A 17,975-nucleotide genomic window follows, 5' to 3' on the forward strand; every position below is an offset into this window, starting at 1 on the left:
AAAACACTCACACAAAATAGCTTTTCAATTTTTACAGAAACTAATAAAAACCTGAAAAGCTAATTTCAAGTTTGAAATTCCTATGGTCTTTGAGAAAAACTTTTATAAGTTTCTGAGAATAAATCATAGTTTCTTGCTCGTTATATCTTTATTTCAAAAGAATGTAAATATGAGTTGTGATAAATAATTTCCAAGGTGAAGGACCACAAATTCAGTTTGTATATGTTAATGGCTTTAAACTGGAAGAAGGAAGATTAGACCAGATATCGGAAATAAATTATTTACTGTGAGGATGGTGAGACATTGGAACGGCTTGCACAGAGAGGTTGTGGATGCTCCCTCCCTGGAAGCATTCAAAGCCAGGCTGGATGGGGTTTTGAGCAACCTGGTCTAGAGGGAGGTGTCCTTGCCTATAGCTGGGGGGTTGGAACTAGACGATCTTAAAGGTTCCTTCCAACTCAAATCACTCTATGATTTTATGATTCTGTGATTATGATGCAATTTGACATATGTTATTAGTGGCATACTTTAGACTTCTTGTTTTGAATAATGTTCAAACTCAAAAATAATTTTTTTCAAAGTTTTATGAGAAAAGAAGAAGATGTAAATGATAGGATACATAATCTGTTGTTTATTTAGACAAAAATTATTGCTTGATAGTTACAGGGGACGAGCTTGGGGCTGAAGTCCTTGAAAATGGTGGCTGTGACAAGTTACAGAGTCTTCTTGGAGGAGAGGTGAAAATGTTTCTCCACAGATAACATAATTCTTAAAAGATGGTTCCTTAACCGAATTTGTTCAGTCATTAGTTCATTACACAAGCACACATTCTTTTATCTATTAGAAACCATTACCTTTTATAAGCTTTTCACTTTAAATCCCTGACATGTTGCTGTAAACTCTTTAATAAAATCATCACTTACTGGAAATATATTGCATACCACATTATTATCAAAACCAAACACCAAAAGAATGTCTGTAAATTTTTACATCGTTCCAATTTGAAAAATGAAATATTTAAGGTGATAACTGGCTAGAGTATAGTGTTATTAAAATGAGAGAACACATGGGACGGCTGTGCAATATTACTGATCTATCAAAAATCAGAAAAGAGGATTAAAAAAAAAACAGGGTTTTTACCAGTTGACTTTTGCTGCCAAAATTGGAGGAGTATACAGGGTACCGTAAATCCAGTCCATAAGTTTGATTTTCTGTGAACGTGTTAAAAAAAAAAAGATTAAAAGCTTATTAAAATTTGCAGAAAATATATCCTATTAAGAAGGCGAACCATAATTTTTATGAGGTCCTGAAGGAAGTAATCATCAAATGATGTCACTAGCATAAGTACTATTCTTTAAGTGCCAGTATTGAAGTGAAGAGAAGCTGAAGAAACTTGTCTTGCTAAAATAAATAATGGCACTGTTAGAAGAAGGACAATCCTAAGCATAACAAAGAAAAAAAAGTGGAGACAAAGCAAAAATGATTTAGGAGATTGTCTTTCCTCTGCTTATAACTCTTCCCTGGATAAGATTTATTTCACTATTTTGCAAAATTAAAATTATTCAGAATACTTCTAGATCAGGCCTTATTTTTTGAAATATTTTCTACATTTTAAGGGGAAGTTTGTACTTCTCTACCTATTTTAAGATCACCTCAAGAACTTGTTATACTTAAAAGCTTGCTTCTTGTCATGTTGTATAATTTCTGATGCATATGATGTTCTCTTTTGCCATTTAAAACACCCTGGAGAACTGGAGTTTTACCATTTCCTCATTTCTGAAACTACTTTTTGTTAGCTTTTCAGTCCTCCTGATAGCAAGATTAATAAAACACCAGAATTCTTGTAAATCAAATCAGTCGGAAAACATCTGAAGTAAAGGCTGCAGTACTTAATGTGTATGTTCCAATAGTAATAATACTCCAGACTATTAAAAAAAAAAAAAAATCTTAAAAGTTTCTAAATTGTAAGGTTTTAATGGGGAAATTTATCATCTGAGTACACACTTGTTCTTTCTCAGGAAGAAGCATGTTTGCAATGTTCCCCTCTTGCAAGACAGCCTTTAGCTTCCTAACCAAGTAGCTTTCCATGGCACAGTTTTTTTGATCTGCAGGGTAGCATGGGATGTTGGACACTAGTGAGTAAGTATATTCCAACTTACATTGTCTCTCCTCTGCTTTCAGGATCTGGTTACTATGTGCAGTCCAGAGATGAATTGCTGTAAAGGGCTTGGCTACATCAGGAACTAGAAACATAGAAGGCAAGTCAGGAAAAACAAAACTGTAGACTCCATTGCTGACCGGCTCAAACAGTATCAGTAGTGGATAATTATGACAGTACAGCAAGTTCTGTTACTTCTACTGCTCTGGATGTGGCTGCTGCATCCCTGCCGTACAGAAATGCTGTTCAGAAGGACTCCTGATCTCAGACCTAAAGGCTCTGTTGGACGTGCATCAGGGAGTGACGGAAAAGCACTTCACCGCCAGAAGCGAGGCTGGATGTGGAACCAGTTTTTCCTTTTAGAGGAATACACAGGATCTGACTATCAGTATGTAGGCAAGGTAGGTTTCTCGCTAATATTTCTGCATTATTGTCAATTTTCCTCATTGTCCTGATTTCATCATCAATTCCGACTCAGCTGAAACCAGGACACTCGTTTCTACAGAGCTCTATTTTCTACGTTTTACACTCATGCTTAAGAAGCAGATTTTTAGGTAATATATATATTACCACTGATTGTACTGTCAGACTTGCTAAAAGTAATATAGCTATATTCGGAAATATTTCAATGAACCAAATGAAGACATTTTTTACTAGCTGGTATTCCTTATATCACTCCTATCAGCAGCCCACTCAGTTTCTCTTTTTTATTAATCTTTTATAAAATCATTTTTTAAAATTATAAAATCATTTTTCAAATATTTATCTGAATATTTCATCTTTTGTATAGAAGAACACATTCATTTTCTGTGCATATGCTTGAAGAATGCAACCTATTTAAAGAAAAAATATCTGTCTTTAGTTCTCCTTGTGATAAATTGCACTGAGTAATGTCCATTAAAAAATATGTGAAAGGAATGAGGTGGCTAACAAGTGAAGTACAACAGAAGTCTGATGAAATTCTTGTACAGCTTGTTTTGCCATGCAATTTATCAAAAAAATAAGTAAGATGTAATGTCAAATAATATTCCAATAGGTACAAGAAAGTAATGAATTAATTCAGAATGACAATTTGCTTGAAAGTGGAAGTTAGTATAAGTCATGGGTACCAGTTAGCAACATTGGCAGATGATAAAAACATAAATTTCTTTATCTATATTCCAGATTTTCATATCAACGTGCTATTTCAATTGTAAAATACTGCAGAGAAATGTTGCCTTGTTGAAAATTACAGAATCACAGAGTAGCCAAGATTGTAATAGAGCTTTGGAGATCATCTAGTCCAACTGTCCTACTCAAAGCAAGGCTTTGCTCTGGGTTGTGTCCACTCAGATTTTAAATATCTGTAAAGATAGAGACTCCACAATCCCTCTAGACATCCACTTCAAGTGTGTTACTACACACAAGGTTAAAAAATTTTTCTTATATGGAAAGAGAATTTCAGTTTGTGTTCACTGCCTCTTTTCTGATCACTGGGCACCAATGAAAAGTGTCTGGCTCTTCATCCTCACTTCCTCTCATCGGGTAAAATTTATACATTAGTAGGATCCCTGCTTAGCCTTCCCCTCTCCAAGGTGAACATTCTAAATTCTCTGAGCCACTCCTCACATAAAAGATGCTCCAGGCTGTTAATCATCGAAGTGGCCGTTCACTGGGCTATCTTCAGTAGCTTCATTTCTCATTTACTAGAGAACTAAACCCGACACTCCATATGTGTCTCACTGGTGCTGAATAGATCAGAAGGATCACTTCAGACAACCTGCTGGCAACGCTTTTCTTCATGCAAGCCAGGATGCTGTTTTCCTTCTCTGCTATAACAGCACACTGCTGGCTCATGATCACCTTGCTGTCCTCAAGGACCACTGCATCCATATCTGCAAAGCTATTTTCGAATGAGTTGGTCCTTAGAACATACCAGTGCATGGAGTTATTCCTCTCCGGGATCATGACTTGGCATTTCTCTTCAATGAATGTTGTAAGGACCATGACAGATTTATTTTTTATTTTATTTTTTCCCAGACTATTAAAATCTCTGTGAATGGTAGCAGATCCATCTGGTTTATCAATCGTTCATTGTATTTTGTCAACTGTGAACTTGCTGAGGGTGCACTCTGTCGCATCAATTAGGTTGTATAGTCAATACATTTCTGGATGTTTCTTTTTATCTGATTTTCTCCAAACCCAAAGTGATTTGGATAGATGGATTACATAAAATGCCACCTATTTATTTTTTTGAAATATGATGGAGTTTGGAAATTATGGGAGCACAAGCTAGAAATAAATTATTTGTGACCAATGACTAGAAGAGAATGTTTATCATTAACAGGTCTTAGTCAAAAATAAGTACTAAATATTTTAAAATACACTACCATTTTTTTAAAAATTGAGAATAGCAGTTAGATGGCAAATGCATCAGTGAAAGGATCAGCATGAATTGCAAAGTGAGATTACCAGATTCATCTGGATTTGTGAATTTACATCTGCTTGCTTTCTGAGCTCATAAATGCTATATTTTTTTTCTTAAATTTCTCATACTGTATCAATATATCTGTCAAGGGAGATTGAAAACTGTTGAATATCACATTACTCTTGAAACCACTGGCTAAAATTCAGAATAGAATTTGTGTATTCACTTATTTACTTGTTAAGTCAGCATGAAAAGGCTTACCCAGAATAATGATATGGAAATGGGGTTCACTGAATGAATGGGATGCGTAATCCAGTAACTGTGGAAGAGTCCCTTAACTCATTCTTGCCTGTGAAACAGTAGCGTAGTCTAAACAGGAAGGTCAGCAGAACTGACTGGTTCAGTACATTCACTGGTGGCTTCAGGTCAGTATTTATTATTTTAGGAAATGAAGAAGGTGTGATAGTTTAATGTTAGCTGGCTGCCCTATGTAGACCAAGACTTTCTCTCATTCCCCTCCTCATCAGAAGGGAAGAAAATATGATGAAAAAGCTCTTGTGTCAAGGCAAGGACAGGAACATCAATTACTGCTGTTGCAGTCCAAAGTTAAGGAAGAGTAATTTAATTTAATTTATTACCCATTATTAACAGACTGGGGCAGTAAAAACTAAAATCAAACAAAAAGCATTGAGTACTGCTCTCCACGGCTCCCGGTGGGCTGCAGCTCTGGCCAGGGATGCTCCTGCAAGGATATCCATGGGCTGTGCCTCCTTCATGCCTCATCCACTGTTGCTTCATAGGCTCTTCCTTGGCTGCACAGGAAGATCTGCTCCACACAGCTTGTGGACTGTAGGGGAATGTCTTGCTCCTCCATGGGCCTGCCCTGGGCTGCAGAAAGCTGCTGTTCTGCGCCGCTTGCTCTCTTATGCTGACCTGGGTGCCTGCAGGGCTGTTTCTCACTCTTGTTTTGCACAGCTGCTGAGCAGCAATTTTTACATTTTCTTAACTGTTATATAAGAAGCAACACCAGTGATAAGGTCACGGTGGTTCCCTTTATGAGCTTGCTGGAAGTAGCTCTTATCTGAAATGGGGGCAGTCACTTCTCACAGAGGTCACGCCTGCAGCACTCCTTGCTACCAAAGACTTGAAGTGTAAAACCAATACTGATAGTCTTCACATAGTACATAGCATCCCTGGGGTAAAAATCAAAACTATTGAATAATATTAGGTAAATTTTATGTATGTAGAACCTTAAATAGTAGTTACAGTGATTGGTTATAGTAAAGGTAGAAACCATAGAAGATCAGTGTGGGAAAGGAGACCATATATTTGTTTCACAGTTTACTGATCTATATTAGAAGACAATAATTCTGATAAAGGATACCTTTAAAATTCCAGAGAAGCAACATGGGAATCTTTCAAATAAACCTTAAGCCTCATATCAGAAAAGCCATTTTACTGAGATTTGGATTTGGAGTTATGATTAATACCACCTTTCTATTATTATTTCTTTTTCTGTGCAGAAAGTCTACGTATGCTGTATTATTCTTTCTTAATATATTGAAAGCTTATTCACAGTTCTTATTTCTTTTTGTTAGTATATAGTTTAAAGGCCCATATATTATTTTTTCAAAGTGGTGCAGTTACAAGGAATTACTCATTTTCAAATTTGTTCTGAAAAAGAGCATATATTTTGAGTTTAACTAGAGAAAATTATTTAACATTTTTCCTTTAAATAATGACAGTTGTTCTCTTAATGAAACACTAGTGTACTAACAGTGCCTTAATCCACAATTATTCACAATATAATTGTGAATCACACTATAATAATAATCTAGTTCCAACCCCCTGGCTATATGAAGGGTCACCAACCACCAGACCAGTCTACCCAGAGCCACATCCAACTTGGCCTTGAATGCCTCCAGGGATGGGGCATTCACAACCTCTCTGGGCAACCTGTTCCAGTGCGTTACTGCCCTTTGTACGAAAAAATTCCTCTGAATATATAACCTAAACCTTCCCTGTCTCAGTTTAAAACCATTCTCCCTGGTTCTATCACTATCAACCCTCGTAAACAGTCATTCTCCCTCTTGTTTATATGCTCCTTTCAAATATTGGCCATAATGAGGTCTCCCCAGAGTCTTCTTTTTTCCGAGCTAAACAAGCCCAGTTTTCTCAACCCTTCTTCATAGGAGAGGTGCTCTAGCCTTCTGATATCTTTGTGGCCCGTCTCTGGACCTGCTCCAAGAACTCCACATCCTTCTTGTGCTGGGGTCCCCGCGCCTGGACACAGAACTCCAGACAACGCCTCACAAGTGCTGAGTAAAGTCAGACAATAATCTCGCTCTCCCTGCTGGTCACCCCTTTTTTAATGCTGCCCAGAACACAGTTGGCCTTCCGGGCTGCAACCATGCACTGTTGGCTAATGTCCAGCTTCTCGTCCACCAGGATCCCCACGTCCTTCTTCACAGGGTTGCTCTCAAGGAGTTCTTCTCTCAGTTTGTTTAAATACCTGGGATTGCCCTGGCCCAAGTGCAGCACCCTGCACTTGGCCATGTTGAACCTCATTAGGTTTTCTTGGCTCCACTTCTCCAGCCTATCCAGGTCTCTCTGGATTGCTTCCCTTCCCTCCAGTGTATTGACTGCACCATCAGCTTGGTGTCATCTTCAAACTTGCTGAGGGTGATAGGTAATTGGCAGTGTTACATAGCAACCACTGTACCTACAGCACTCCAAAAGTACTGAAGTAAGGTAAAATGCATGAAAAAAATTCTATAGGACACTAAATTTCTTATATGCATCTATGTCTTAGGTACATATAGATAATTGCTTGAAAACACTATTCTTGGTACAGGATGTTTTTCATTTAGATGGTTACAGTTTTATATGTAGTTTGTATAATTCCAGAAGTCTGTTTTTGTTTCCCCTTGGCCTCTCAGGGCCCTAACTATTATTAGATTTGACACTGTTAATGATCTTTAATTGAAAGCGAAAGCAAGGAAATGTAATTGTTCCTAAAAAACTGAAATGGTATTTTGGGGGATAGCTGGAGTATTTGCCTGGTTATCATCATTACTTTAATAATTTTTTGTTTTATTGATCCCTTAAGGAAAATAATATTAAAATTGCCATTTCTTCCAGGATGTACAAAGCAGAGGGAGCTCTCTGAACAGAGTTGTTAATTAGTTGAAAACCAAATGAACTTTCTAGTTCTTTCTCTCCAAAGTGACTCTTAGCAAGCATTTAAAAACTTCCCATGGCAATCATGTCTTTCACCTGCTACTAGTATGTTTAACTTCTGAGGCAGTGCACTGAACTGTACTTCCTCTATGCTATCCTATGGCAAAGGTTCTTATTGCTTCTGAATTCATAGGAAGTAAGTTTTGGTACAAAAGATAACTGTGATGGGTTGACCTTGATCATCTACCAGCAGCTCACTCAGTTATTCTGTCACTGCCCTTGACAGGACAGGGGGAGGAGATTAGATGAAAAATTTTGTGGGTCAAGATGAAGACTGGAAGGTCACTTACAAGTGACCTTCACAGGCAAAACGTACTAGTTTTGCTCTCTTACACAGACTCTTCCTGAGGTGTCGAGCCACAGCTTATGGGTCTGGCCATGCCCTACGATGGAGCTGTTGAAGTCAGCTTGTCTGGCATGGGGCATCCTCAGCATTACCTCATACTGCGGCCCCACAGGCCCCTGGAGCGTGTCTGGCACCCACACCCCATGCAGTAGCGTATTTAACTCATATGTTTTAAGTTATTTTGTATTTCCTTTCCAGGAGATCTCAGTATTATAGAATCACATACTATGCTTATAAGCAAGTTAACCTGTTATGAGTACCTGACAAACAACACTTTGATAACCGTTGAGCAGGAAGGATGGGTTTCTCCATGAGTTTGTACATCATTCTGACTGGTTTCATATACAGTTTCATATGCTTTCTTCATCCATAAATATATTTCAAATCTTCTCAGAAATGAATGTATATATGAGTAGAAAGCAGTATCTGCATATTGTTTTTTCTGTGCATCAGTGGCAGCTAGATCATAGAATCATAGAATCATTTGTTTTTCCATGCTGCAGGGTATGATGGTAAATGCAAGCCAGGAAAGTATTAAGGCTGCTCTTAAAATAATGCCTCCTATTTCATTATGTTGGTCAGTGACGTCAGAGAAATGTTGGTACTATGGTAATAGAGATTGAGCCTTCCCACCAATGCTCTGTTACATTATGTTGCTGTGTGACAGAAGACAGCAGAGGGGCAGTCTGACAGAATGGCATCTGACATAGAAGTCCCTATGAAGCAAAGGAACATCACTGAATTTCTTGGTGTACAATAAATGGCACCCATTGACATTCTTCAATGCTTGCTGAACATTTATGGAGACCAAACAGTGGATGTTAGCACAGTGAGCTGATGGGTGGGTTTCAGCAATGGCAACAGTGATAGTAGGTCACCTCTACTAAGTGCAGATTTGCACAAATGTGGCATGCAGGCTCTTGTTTAGAGCTGGTGAAAATCCGTAGCTTATGGTGGTAACCATGTTGAAAAATAGCGTTTTTAACTGAGAATTTTCTTTGTGAAAGAATGTTATTGTGCTCTTTGTATCTGTTTTTCTTTCCATGGCAATAAATAGGAGGCATTACTTTCAGAGCAACCTATGTGTTAATGTTTTCATGGAGAGGAGAGGAGAGGAGAGGAGAGGAGAGGAGAGGAGAGGAGAGGAGAGGAGAGGAGAGGAGAGGAGAGGAGAGGAGAGGAGAGGAGAGGAGAGGAGAGGAGAGGAGAGGAGAGAGAGGAGAGGAGAACTGGGGGAAGGAGAGGGAGGAAGGGGTGGGGAGGGAAGAGAAAAAAAGAGTAGTTTAGTTGGAAGGGATCTTCAAAGATCGTGTTGTCAAACTGCAATAATAATAATAGAGAATCAGAACCTGACAAATCAAACTGTGATACAAACTGTCAGAGAGATTTCTTTTGTGATTGTGTATGGTTTTGATCAGCACACTGTCAGGTACATGTAAGACAGACTTCCTTTTCCAAGTACAGAAGAGATAGCAGTTACAGCATGAATAATCCATTGAGTAAAGGATTGATTCTGGTGTTAGTTTGATGGTGAATGATAATGAGGCTGAGAGGTCAATATGACCCCCATGTTTCCTGCTACTGCCTTTCTCAGTCTCTGAGAAAACTATTTTAACGTTTGATTTGTTTTTTCCTAATACTCCCAGTATCAGTGATCTGCCATTGTGAATCTAATTTCTAAAAAAGACAATTTTTTCCTGTGTAAACACAAAGTACAATACTGTTGATGAATTGTCAGGAAGAATTACAGAGGGAATAGTTATGGACATCCTCCCAGTGGATATAAAACCACCAATAAGATGCGTTCTGCTGTCATCGTAGATAAGAGTTATAGCTCTCTTGGACTGAGTCCAAACTCAGAGGTTGTATGAGATTATGCATTGCATTCAAAATAGCATAACGCTTCAAAATAGTATAAGAAACAGGGAAATAATTTGGTCTGAGCTCTCCAGTTCCTTTAACTTCAATTTCTCCTTCAATTTTAAAATGGTATCTGGTTGTCAAAGAAAGATATTCCAAAAAGGAAAGACTGGAATGATCTATATTCAAAGCCATAGCTCAATAAAACTAGAGTCCACTTCAGATTGCATTCATTCAATCAAGGATTTAAAAAACATCGTAGAAAAAAAGAATTTAGAAATGTTTGACCTACACATTGTTTGAAACAATAAATGTATAAAAAGCCAATAGTTTCTACATCAATTCAAAGGCTAATGCTTTAGGGGCTTTTTCATCTCTTTTTTCTTTAAATCAAATGCAGATGACCTTTTAAATATCTTGTATAAACAGATAGCAAGGAAGAGCCAGGGGTAATACTGAGGGAAAATCGGTGGCTTGCAACAAAATACCCATGAGGGAAAAAGTTCTAGGAAGTTAAAAGTTGATGTTTACCCTTTTAAAATGCCTTCCTGCTGGAAGCATTGCCTTATTTTTGTGAGCGTTTTCCTCTTTGAAGATAATTAAAAATAAGCTTAACCAAAAAGACTGTAATGGCAGGTTTTATCAAACCCTCCAGTGCTTTCTGTTTTATAGTTGTACAGTCAATGTATCTGAAGCCTCCCGTGAACAGAGCATCATTTGTTCTCAGAAGTAAACAACTAACATTTTCCAATACATCATTCATTTTCCTGACACTTCCTCAAACTAAATTATTTCTGTTTCCTGAAACTTTTCAAAACTATTTTTTAGAGGATGTTAAAGGAGGACTGAGCCACTAAGGGGAAAAAAAAAATTGCTCTATATTTTGACAATATTTTAGTCTATAGCAGTCTGAGTGCTCAATTGCAACTCTGTCAATGTCTTCTGTTAACTTTCCTAGCTGTAGAAATGTTTTTTTTGCCTTCACATCGGCTCTATGTCTTTCATGTTTTCTTTCATGCATCAATGACTTCAGTACAATTGTGTTATTATCTGTATTTAGCATTACTGCTTCATAGGCAGTACAGACTCACACTGAATTAATTTCTCTCATGTCACTTTTATTTGGACAAAGAGGTAGATACTGTCTCTATTTCTTGTGTTTTATTATTTCAATCCTGCATTTTTTGGAACGTGACTGCCTATATATCTCAAAGCACTGGTTGGAAGACATGAATATAATACATTCCCCCTTGATGTAATGTTTGGGATACTTCATTGCTAATACTTTGCTGAAGCATGGTTGTTCTTTCTTAAAAATTCTCAAGCAAATGACACTAAGACAGCAAAACTGGAAATAGAGGTTGGATTTTTTTATTTGAAATACTATGGGATAAAACTGTAGTTACAAAAATTCAAAACAAGATCAAAAACATTTATTTATAGAAAAACATGGAAGCATGAAAGATTGATATTCTGATTATTTGGTAAAGTGGGGACATGATAGAGTAGAGGTGGTCATGCGGAATATTTTATGCCTTCCTCATACAAAAAATGGCCAGGGAAAGAAGAAAACTCTTTCCACTTAGTTTAGAAATTGTCTTGTGTTCCTAGTTCTTTCTAAAAAATTGTAATAGATTTTGTAATTACTGGTATATATTACAATGATTAGAGGAATAAATTATATTAGACATGTGGAGACATGAAGTAGTAATTAAGATTTCATCCTTTTATTGTAAGTATTCCATCTTTTAAGAACTTTTGCATATTCTTTTCTGAGGTATGGCTTTTGATGTAAAATACGCACAAATTAAAATTTCACATTTTACAGTTCCATCCTAAATGGGACATTTAGGAAGTATTATTATTTTATAATATAACAGTTAGCAACTATTACTACCTAGGAAATTATCATGATTGTAAATTTTCTTGTTTAGTATTAGATGATAAAAATGACCTATATATTTCAAATTTTGGCAGCGAGTAAAATGACTACTTAAATTGTGTAAGAGGTGAAGTAAACAGAATAAATGAGAGAAATAGAGAAATCCTATAGTTTTTATAATGTAAAGAAAAGGAATTTAAAGAAATGCCCTTTCAGGAAAGTATACGAAAAACAGAAAGGATGGTTTGGCCAAAAAGTTAGATAATATAATGAATTAATATATTATAAATTGTAATGAACATAGCAGTTCAATCGTGAAATGCTAAATTTATATGACAAATACTTGAACTGCAGATGTGACTAAAATTGATACAAACAAATAGCATATAAATAAATTTATGAGAGGCCAAAGTCAGGAGAGGTAAAAGACATTTGTAAGCTGATAGAGTTTTTTTACTTGTAAAATCTTTCAGAACTGACCACTCTTTTTATTCTTTAAAAATATCTCTTGCTTGTAAGAACTAATGTTCAGGAGTGACGCTACATTTTCATACATTGATGCAACTGAAGATGCTCCACAAAGGATTTCTAAGAGGATTTAGAAATACCTTAGCTATCAACAAAATGTCTTAGGTCATTCAGAAAGAATAGCGAGCCTGCTCATAAATAACGCAGCTAGAAAATAAAGAAACTGATTGCTTAATTATCTCTTTACTTAGGTAAGGTTATGTGGCAGACCATTCTCCATGTGTCAGAAGTAGCACATTTGAAAGTAAAAGCCAAATAACTTAAATGTAAAGACTAGAGGACCATTGATCAGTGTGTTGCTGGAAAGAGCTGCATGGTGTTAGACTAAGTTTATCATTTAAGAATAATGGTGCAGATTTGAATAATGTATTTGTTAGGAAGGAATAATGACAACTATAGAAAATTTAGTCACTGACAGAGCAAGGAATACTATTTCGAGTACCATGTAAGACTGTGTACCTTAAAAGAGAATTATGAAGTTTTCTAGGAAGGGTGTAGAATTCTTTATAATGCAAAGAGAAAGAAGAAGGAAATTGCCCTAATGTATAGAGCAAGAACTAAACCTTCATGCAATGGCGTAATCCTGGAATAGAGAAAAGAATGAAAAATCTCTCAATGACTATATAGACAAAAATAACTGAAATTTATATTTATAAATAACAATTATACTAGCGCAGTTATTAAAAAATAATTAAAAAATCCCATGACATAACTAATATAATATGTTTTACAGGAAATTAGGAAACAGAAGATTAGGTAAAGAGTATTACTAAAGTTTTACAAATACCAGCAAGTGTCATATGGAAATCTTGGCCTGGCCTATTAATCAGTTACCAGAGTTGGAAATGATAATACATGCAACAAATTACTGAAAAAGCAAATAAACAGGAAAAGTAATTAATATAATAGTATATATAGTAGTATATAGTAGTATATGGTTTTTTTAAGAGTGTAATATCCAATATCTGTAGTTGAGAAATACAGTTCACTGTACGGTAGATGTTGTTGATAAGATAACATAAGACAAGACAAGATAGGATAAGATATTCTATATTAACGTTGCCAAAATTATATTCAGATATGTATTTGGCATCTTTCAGTCTGATGCTGCTTTCATAGGGCAGTTTTTGATTTAAATTTCAGTTAGGAATACCTGCCTAGTCTTAATATAAACACAATTAAATTAAGTTAAATTTACTTATGTAACTGTAATGTAGTTGTGTGTAGTGTTTTAAATAGCGTGTTTACTTAGTATTAGGTGTATAGTCATTATTTTTCTTAAGAGTGTTATTTTCTAGAATAATTTATTTTATAACTCATTGAAAGAAATAAATCTGATGGGCAAATAAATATGTGAGTTACATTTAAGGGTTTATGCATATTCAATATCTCCTCTCACAGATCTACCTGCAACACCTTGAGTATTCTTGTAATGTTACAAAATATCAGTACATCTCTCCTGGACCAGGCATCTCTTAAAGGACCAGCTTCACTGACCTCTTGGGGTTATGAAAGGAAATCAGTAAGGACTGTTCCAAGACACCTTTGTTTCTCTTTGTTTGAAATACTGTATTAAATGTAGTGTCAGTTCAGATTCATCAGTAATTTCTTGAGGCCAAAAGAAAAATTGAAAATACAACCATAGTCTCACCCCTCTACACCTTTCCTTGGGATTAAGTTCACCGTAATGTTATATCATGGAAATAATTTTTAAAAAAATTATTAAAATATTCCTTTAGTAATAAAACATCAATTTAGTTCTTAATTCTGCTATATACACCTCTCATCTAAGCTGGCATTTACCACTTTTGGGGTAGATGCTGTTATTCACTTCTCTATGGTATATTTGTTTTTGCCCCAAGTATATATCTTTGGGAGGCACATATACTGTAGAATATTCATGAGGAGAAATTGCAGACACATTAAACATAGAAGTTCTTCACTGCTCTTGCTAATCACATTTTATAGTGATTAAATTTGGAAACAAGAAGAATTGTCTTAGATGTATTTTTATGGGGCCTTCAGAAGTAGGAAAAAAAAACTAAGCATCATTGTTTTCAATTGTGTTGCACATTTGTTTCAAAGAAAAAATAAAAACAATGTTTTTTACATATAGTGCAAATTGTCCATTAAGATATATTTGTGCTAATTGTGCTCTGAAATATATAAAAACCAGTAACTAATTTTTTTTTTAATATTGTTTTTTTGATTGTTTCTTTGTTTTTGGCTAGTACCAAGGGTACTTTAAGAAGACATATATAAGCTGTAACAAAAATATTCGTGTTATCAACAAAAATCATTACTTAAAATCAGTTCTTAGTTACTTCTTTGTTGTCATTAATTGGTTCTTAATTTAGCCCATTTCTTTAATGAATTGGAACCTGAAACAACAGGCATAGGCTTTTTTTTTTTTTTTACTGTATTTGTTTATATCCATTTTAGTCACATCTGCAGTTCATGTATTTGTCACATAAATTTAGCATTTCACAACTGTCTCTTCATTCCATTTTTCCTATCAATATACAGTCATCTACTGGAGGTGTTAGGCCAAGATACCAGAAAGTAAGGGCATTGCAATTCTAGTGCCAATTCTTTACTTTCTGTCTGCATCTAACATAGAGATTGTGTTCATTACATTAATAGTAGAAGAAAACATGCATATTGGCTCATGGAAAGAGCCTTCAGTGTATGAAATTCAATTAGTCTCAGGTTCATGGTAGCTTCTGTATTTTCTAAAGTAGAAACTGTAACAGTCCAATGAAGCAAAAAGACTCTTGTTCTAGCTCTCTGAATATCAGCTAAAAACATTGGCATAAGAAAGGAGTATGATGGTTCATGCGATACATCGTAAAAAAGGAAACTGCCCTTCTTAGCTGATAATTAGCTGATGTCAGCAATCTAGGCCACCTACCTTGTCCAGACTGTGATTTTTCCATTTAGAATAAGCCACAGTAATGTGCAAAAGATGCAAATATAGGGATGAAGTAATATATTTGGTGTATTTCCACAGTCTGTGGAACCTGAGAATCTTGCAGACGATATCTCATGGTTGTGATGTTTGTAGAAGACTGAGAAAAATCACATTCTGATTCTTTGATAGAGGTTACTTCAACAGGGATGTGTACAAAATATTAAAAATTTAATTTGTATATTAGCATCTTAAAATATTAATTATTAACAATAATAATCTTGGTCAGCAAGGAACAGTTTTAAGCTTTCCTTATAGAAATAACAATAATGATTTTTATCTCCTTTGGATAATGACTCAAATTAATGTAAACTCATATAATCTAAAAATGCACTGCAAATTGGTGCTTTTCATTTCTACCTTTTTGCTGCTCCTCAGGAAGCAAAATAGTTTCTTTCCTCATCTCGTTCTAGCTGTTATGCTTTGCTCTTGCTTTATGTTTCTTGAACTCATAAAATTTTTCTTTTTGAAATTTGCCATTTTCCTTTTCACTTCTTTGTTAACTAACATAAACAGGACTTGAAAACTGGCAATATGACAGAGTGAGAAAATTAAATGTGTGACATGTCTCATTAAAACTTAGTGTAAAATCTTTCTTAACTTAAAAAGAGTTGCTTTGAATGTTACCTTAAGGATAAATTGAAATAAGTTAATCTGGTGAGTAAAGCTGGTTCAAAGCTAACGTAGCTAGCATAGTTAAATCTAGCAACCAAGAGACTATGCAAAGGACATAAGAGCGAGGGCAAGGATGAAGGTCTTTTTTTAATAATTTCAGCTAACATTAAACAACTGCATCATTTAATAGCTCAGTTCATGGAGCTTAAAATAAATATCCCTGTTTGGGGAATTCTATGCCTATTATTCTCTGCAGATCAAATCTTCCCACTGTCAGAATACTTTTAGTGAGACTATTACATTATGCTAAGAAGTACCCAGTAATATTATCATTTGTGCTGTAGAAAACTTAGAGTGAAATTGTGAATGATTCCAAAGGTGTATTTTGGCATCATATGACTAATATGATTGCTTAGAAAAGAGTTAATAGGTAATGTTATAGCCCTGAAATTTGTCCATAATGAAGGGAAATCCAGATCTGGTTTGAATAAAATCTGAAAGATTAATTCTGGAGCATTCTGAGTTCTCGTTGTTATTGCAATACATGGATTAAATGGAAATGTTGGCAAATATTTTGCAGACTGAAATAAGAAAAACATATTCTAGATTATATAAAATAATAATTAAAAAAAAACATTATTTTGAAGTAGGAGAGTAAAATTATGTTTAGCAAGGTGATAACAGAGTACTCTTGTCATTTCATGAAGACTTCAAAAAAGTGTAAACTGTATTAGAAAGTTTCCTATACATTACAGTATATTAAAACCATGTAGAAAAATGACCTGAATTATATTAACAACTACAAAATTCAATGTAAAAATTATTCTATTGTTTGTTAATACATCCTATTCCAGCCTCTAGATATCTAAATACCAGTCACTTAAAATTTATAGAGATTTCTGAATTTCAAATACAAATTTGTGGTAGAGATTTTAGTCTTTATCTGACATTAGCATAAATCATTACATGTTCCATAAGTATTCTATATAGTAAAATATCTCTATCTTGATCTACTCTGTATTTTCACGGTAACAGCTCCTGACTTTTGGAATGAAAATAGGGTTAAGGCTCTGTATGCTGTTAGAAAAAAAGCTCACAAAATTTATATTCAATTCGGAGATTTCAGACTAGCCTGGCAACCACAGGGGGAAAAAAAAAAATACACTCTTGTAATTGGCAAGTTTGATCTGAATCATTGGAAGACAATTAACATAGAATTCTCGCACTATAATTTTCAAGTCATTTTTAGAGGAGAATTATTATGTTGTTCATCTCACATCTTCTGAGGGATCATTTACAAATATGAAATATGAGCTAAATTTGATTCTAGCATCTTTTCATTAACAAATTGTATTTATGACTGCATGTACCTTAAAGAACAAGGCAATGTATCTGAATTAGATGCTTTTATTGTAATTGAGACAAAAACAAACAAACAAACACACACACAAAAGAAACTCTGTCTTGGATTGATACCTCAATTTCTTTTTTTTAAGTTGTAGTGGAAATACTAAGTCACAGCCTGAACTAGTGATTGAGTACATGGTGGGAAGGCAGGGTCAACTCAGGGAATCTCAGGTGCAAGCAATGTGCCTGAGTGACCAGAATGGGTAGAGCTAGGATCCACCTCTTCCCAGAACTCATTTAAGTGTTGGCAGTGGAGGAAAGGGTATCTTACTGGAGATCCCTGCTTACCTAAGGTCTTTTAAGAGTATGCTGTCTTTTTCCTTCATGTCTGTATCCATGACTGCTGGACTTGAATTTGGCCCTATTTGCTGTAGCTGAAGACTTTGCCACCTTGCTATTATCCTTGTACTTTCCACTACATTATATCACAACTGAAGTATTCACAGAACACTCTTAATTTCTCCTGCCCTCATTTATCATCTATTTAGCAACACCTTTTTTCATTTTTTTTAATTTTTCTCAATTTAAAAGCCTATTCCAATAGCTTAAATAGATGATTAAATA

At 35.2% G+C, this 17,975-nt stretch overlaps 1 protein-coding gene across 1 annotated transcript in view; it reads left to right on the forward strand.

The window, feature by feature from the left end:
• Positions 1–2,151: 2,151 nt before the first annotated feature.
• The window catches only part of LOC100547929 (cadherin-10), a 35,405-nt gene continuing 19,581 nt past the window's right edge, over positions 2,152–17,975 (forward strand). Inside the window, exon 1 of the mRNA XM_010708469.2 lies at positions 2,152–2,559. Coding sequence (XP_010706771.2) covers positions 2,329–2,559 — 231 coding nt within the window. The 5' untranslated portion in view covers positions 2,152–2,328. The remainder of the gene's footprint in view (positions 2,560–17,975) is intronic.

This window comes from Meleagris gallopavo, chromosome 3, assembly GCF_000146605.3.
Source record: "Meleagris gallopavo isolate NT-WF06-2002-E0010 breed Aviagen turkey brand Nicholas breeding stock chromosome 3, Turkey_5.1, whole genome shotgun sequence".
Lineage (NCBI taxonomy): Eukaryota > Metazoa > Chordata > Aves > Galliformes > Phasianidae > Meleagris > Meleagris gallopavo.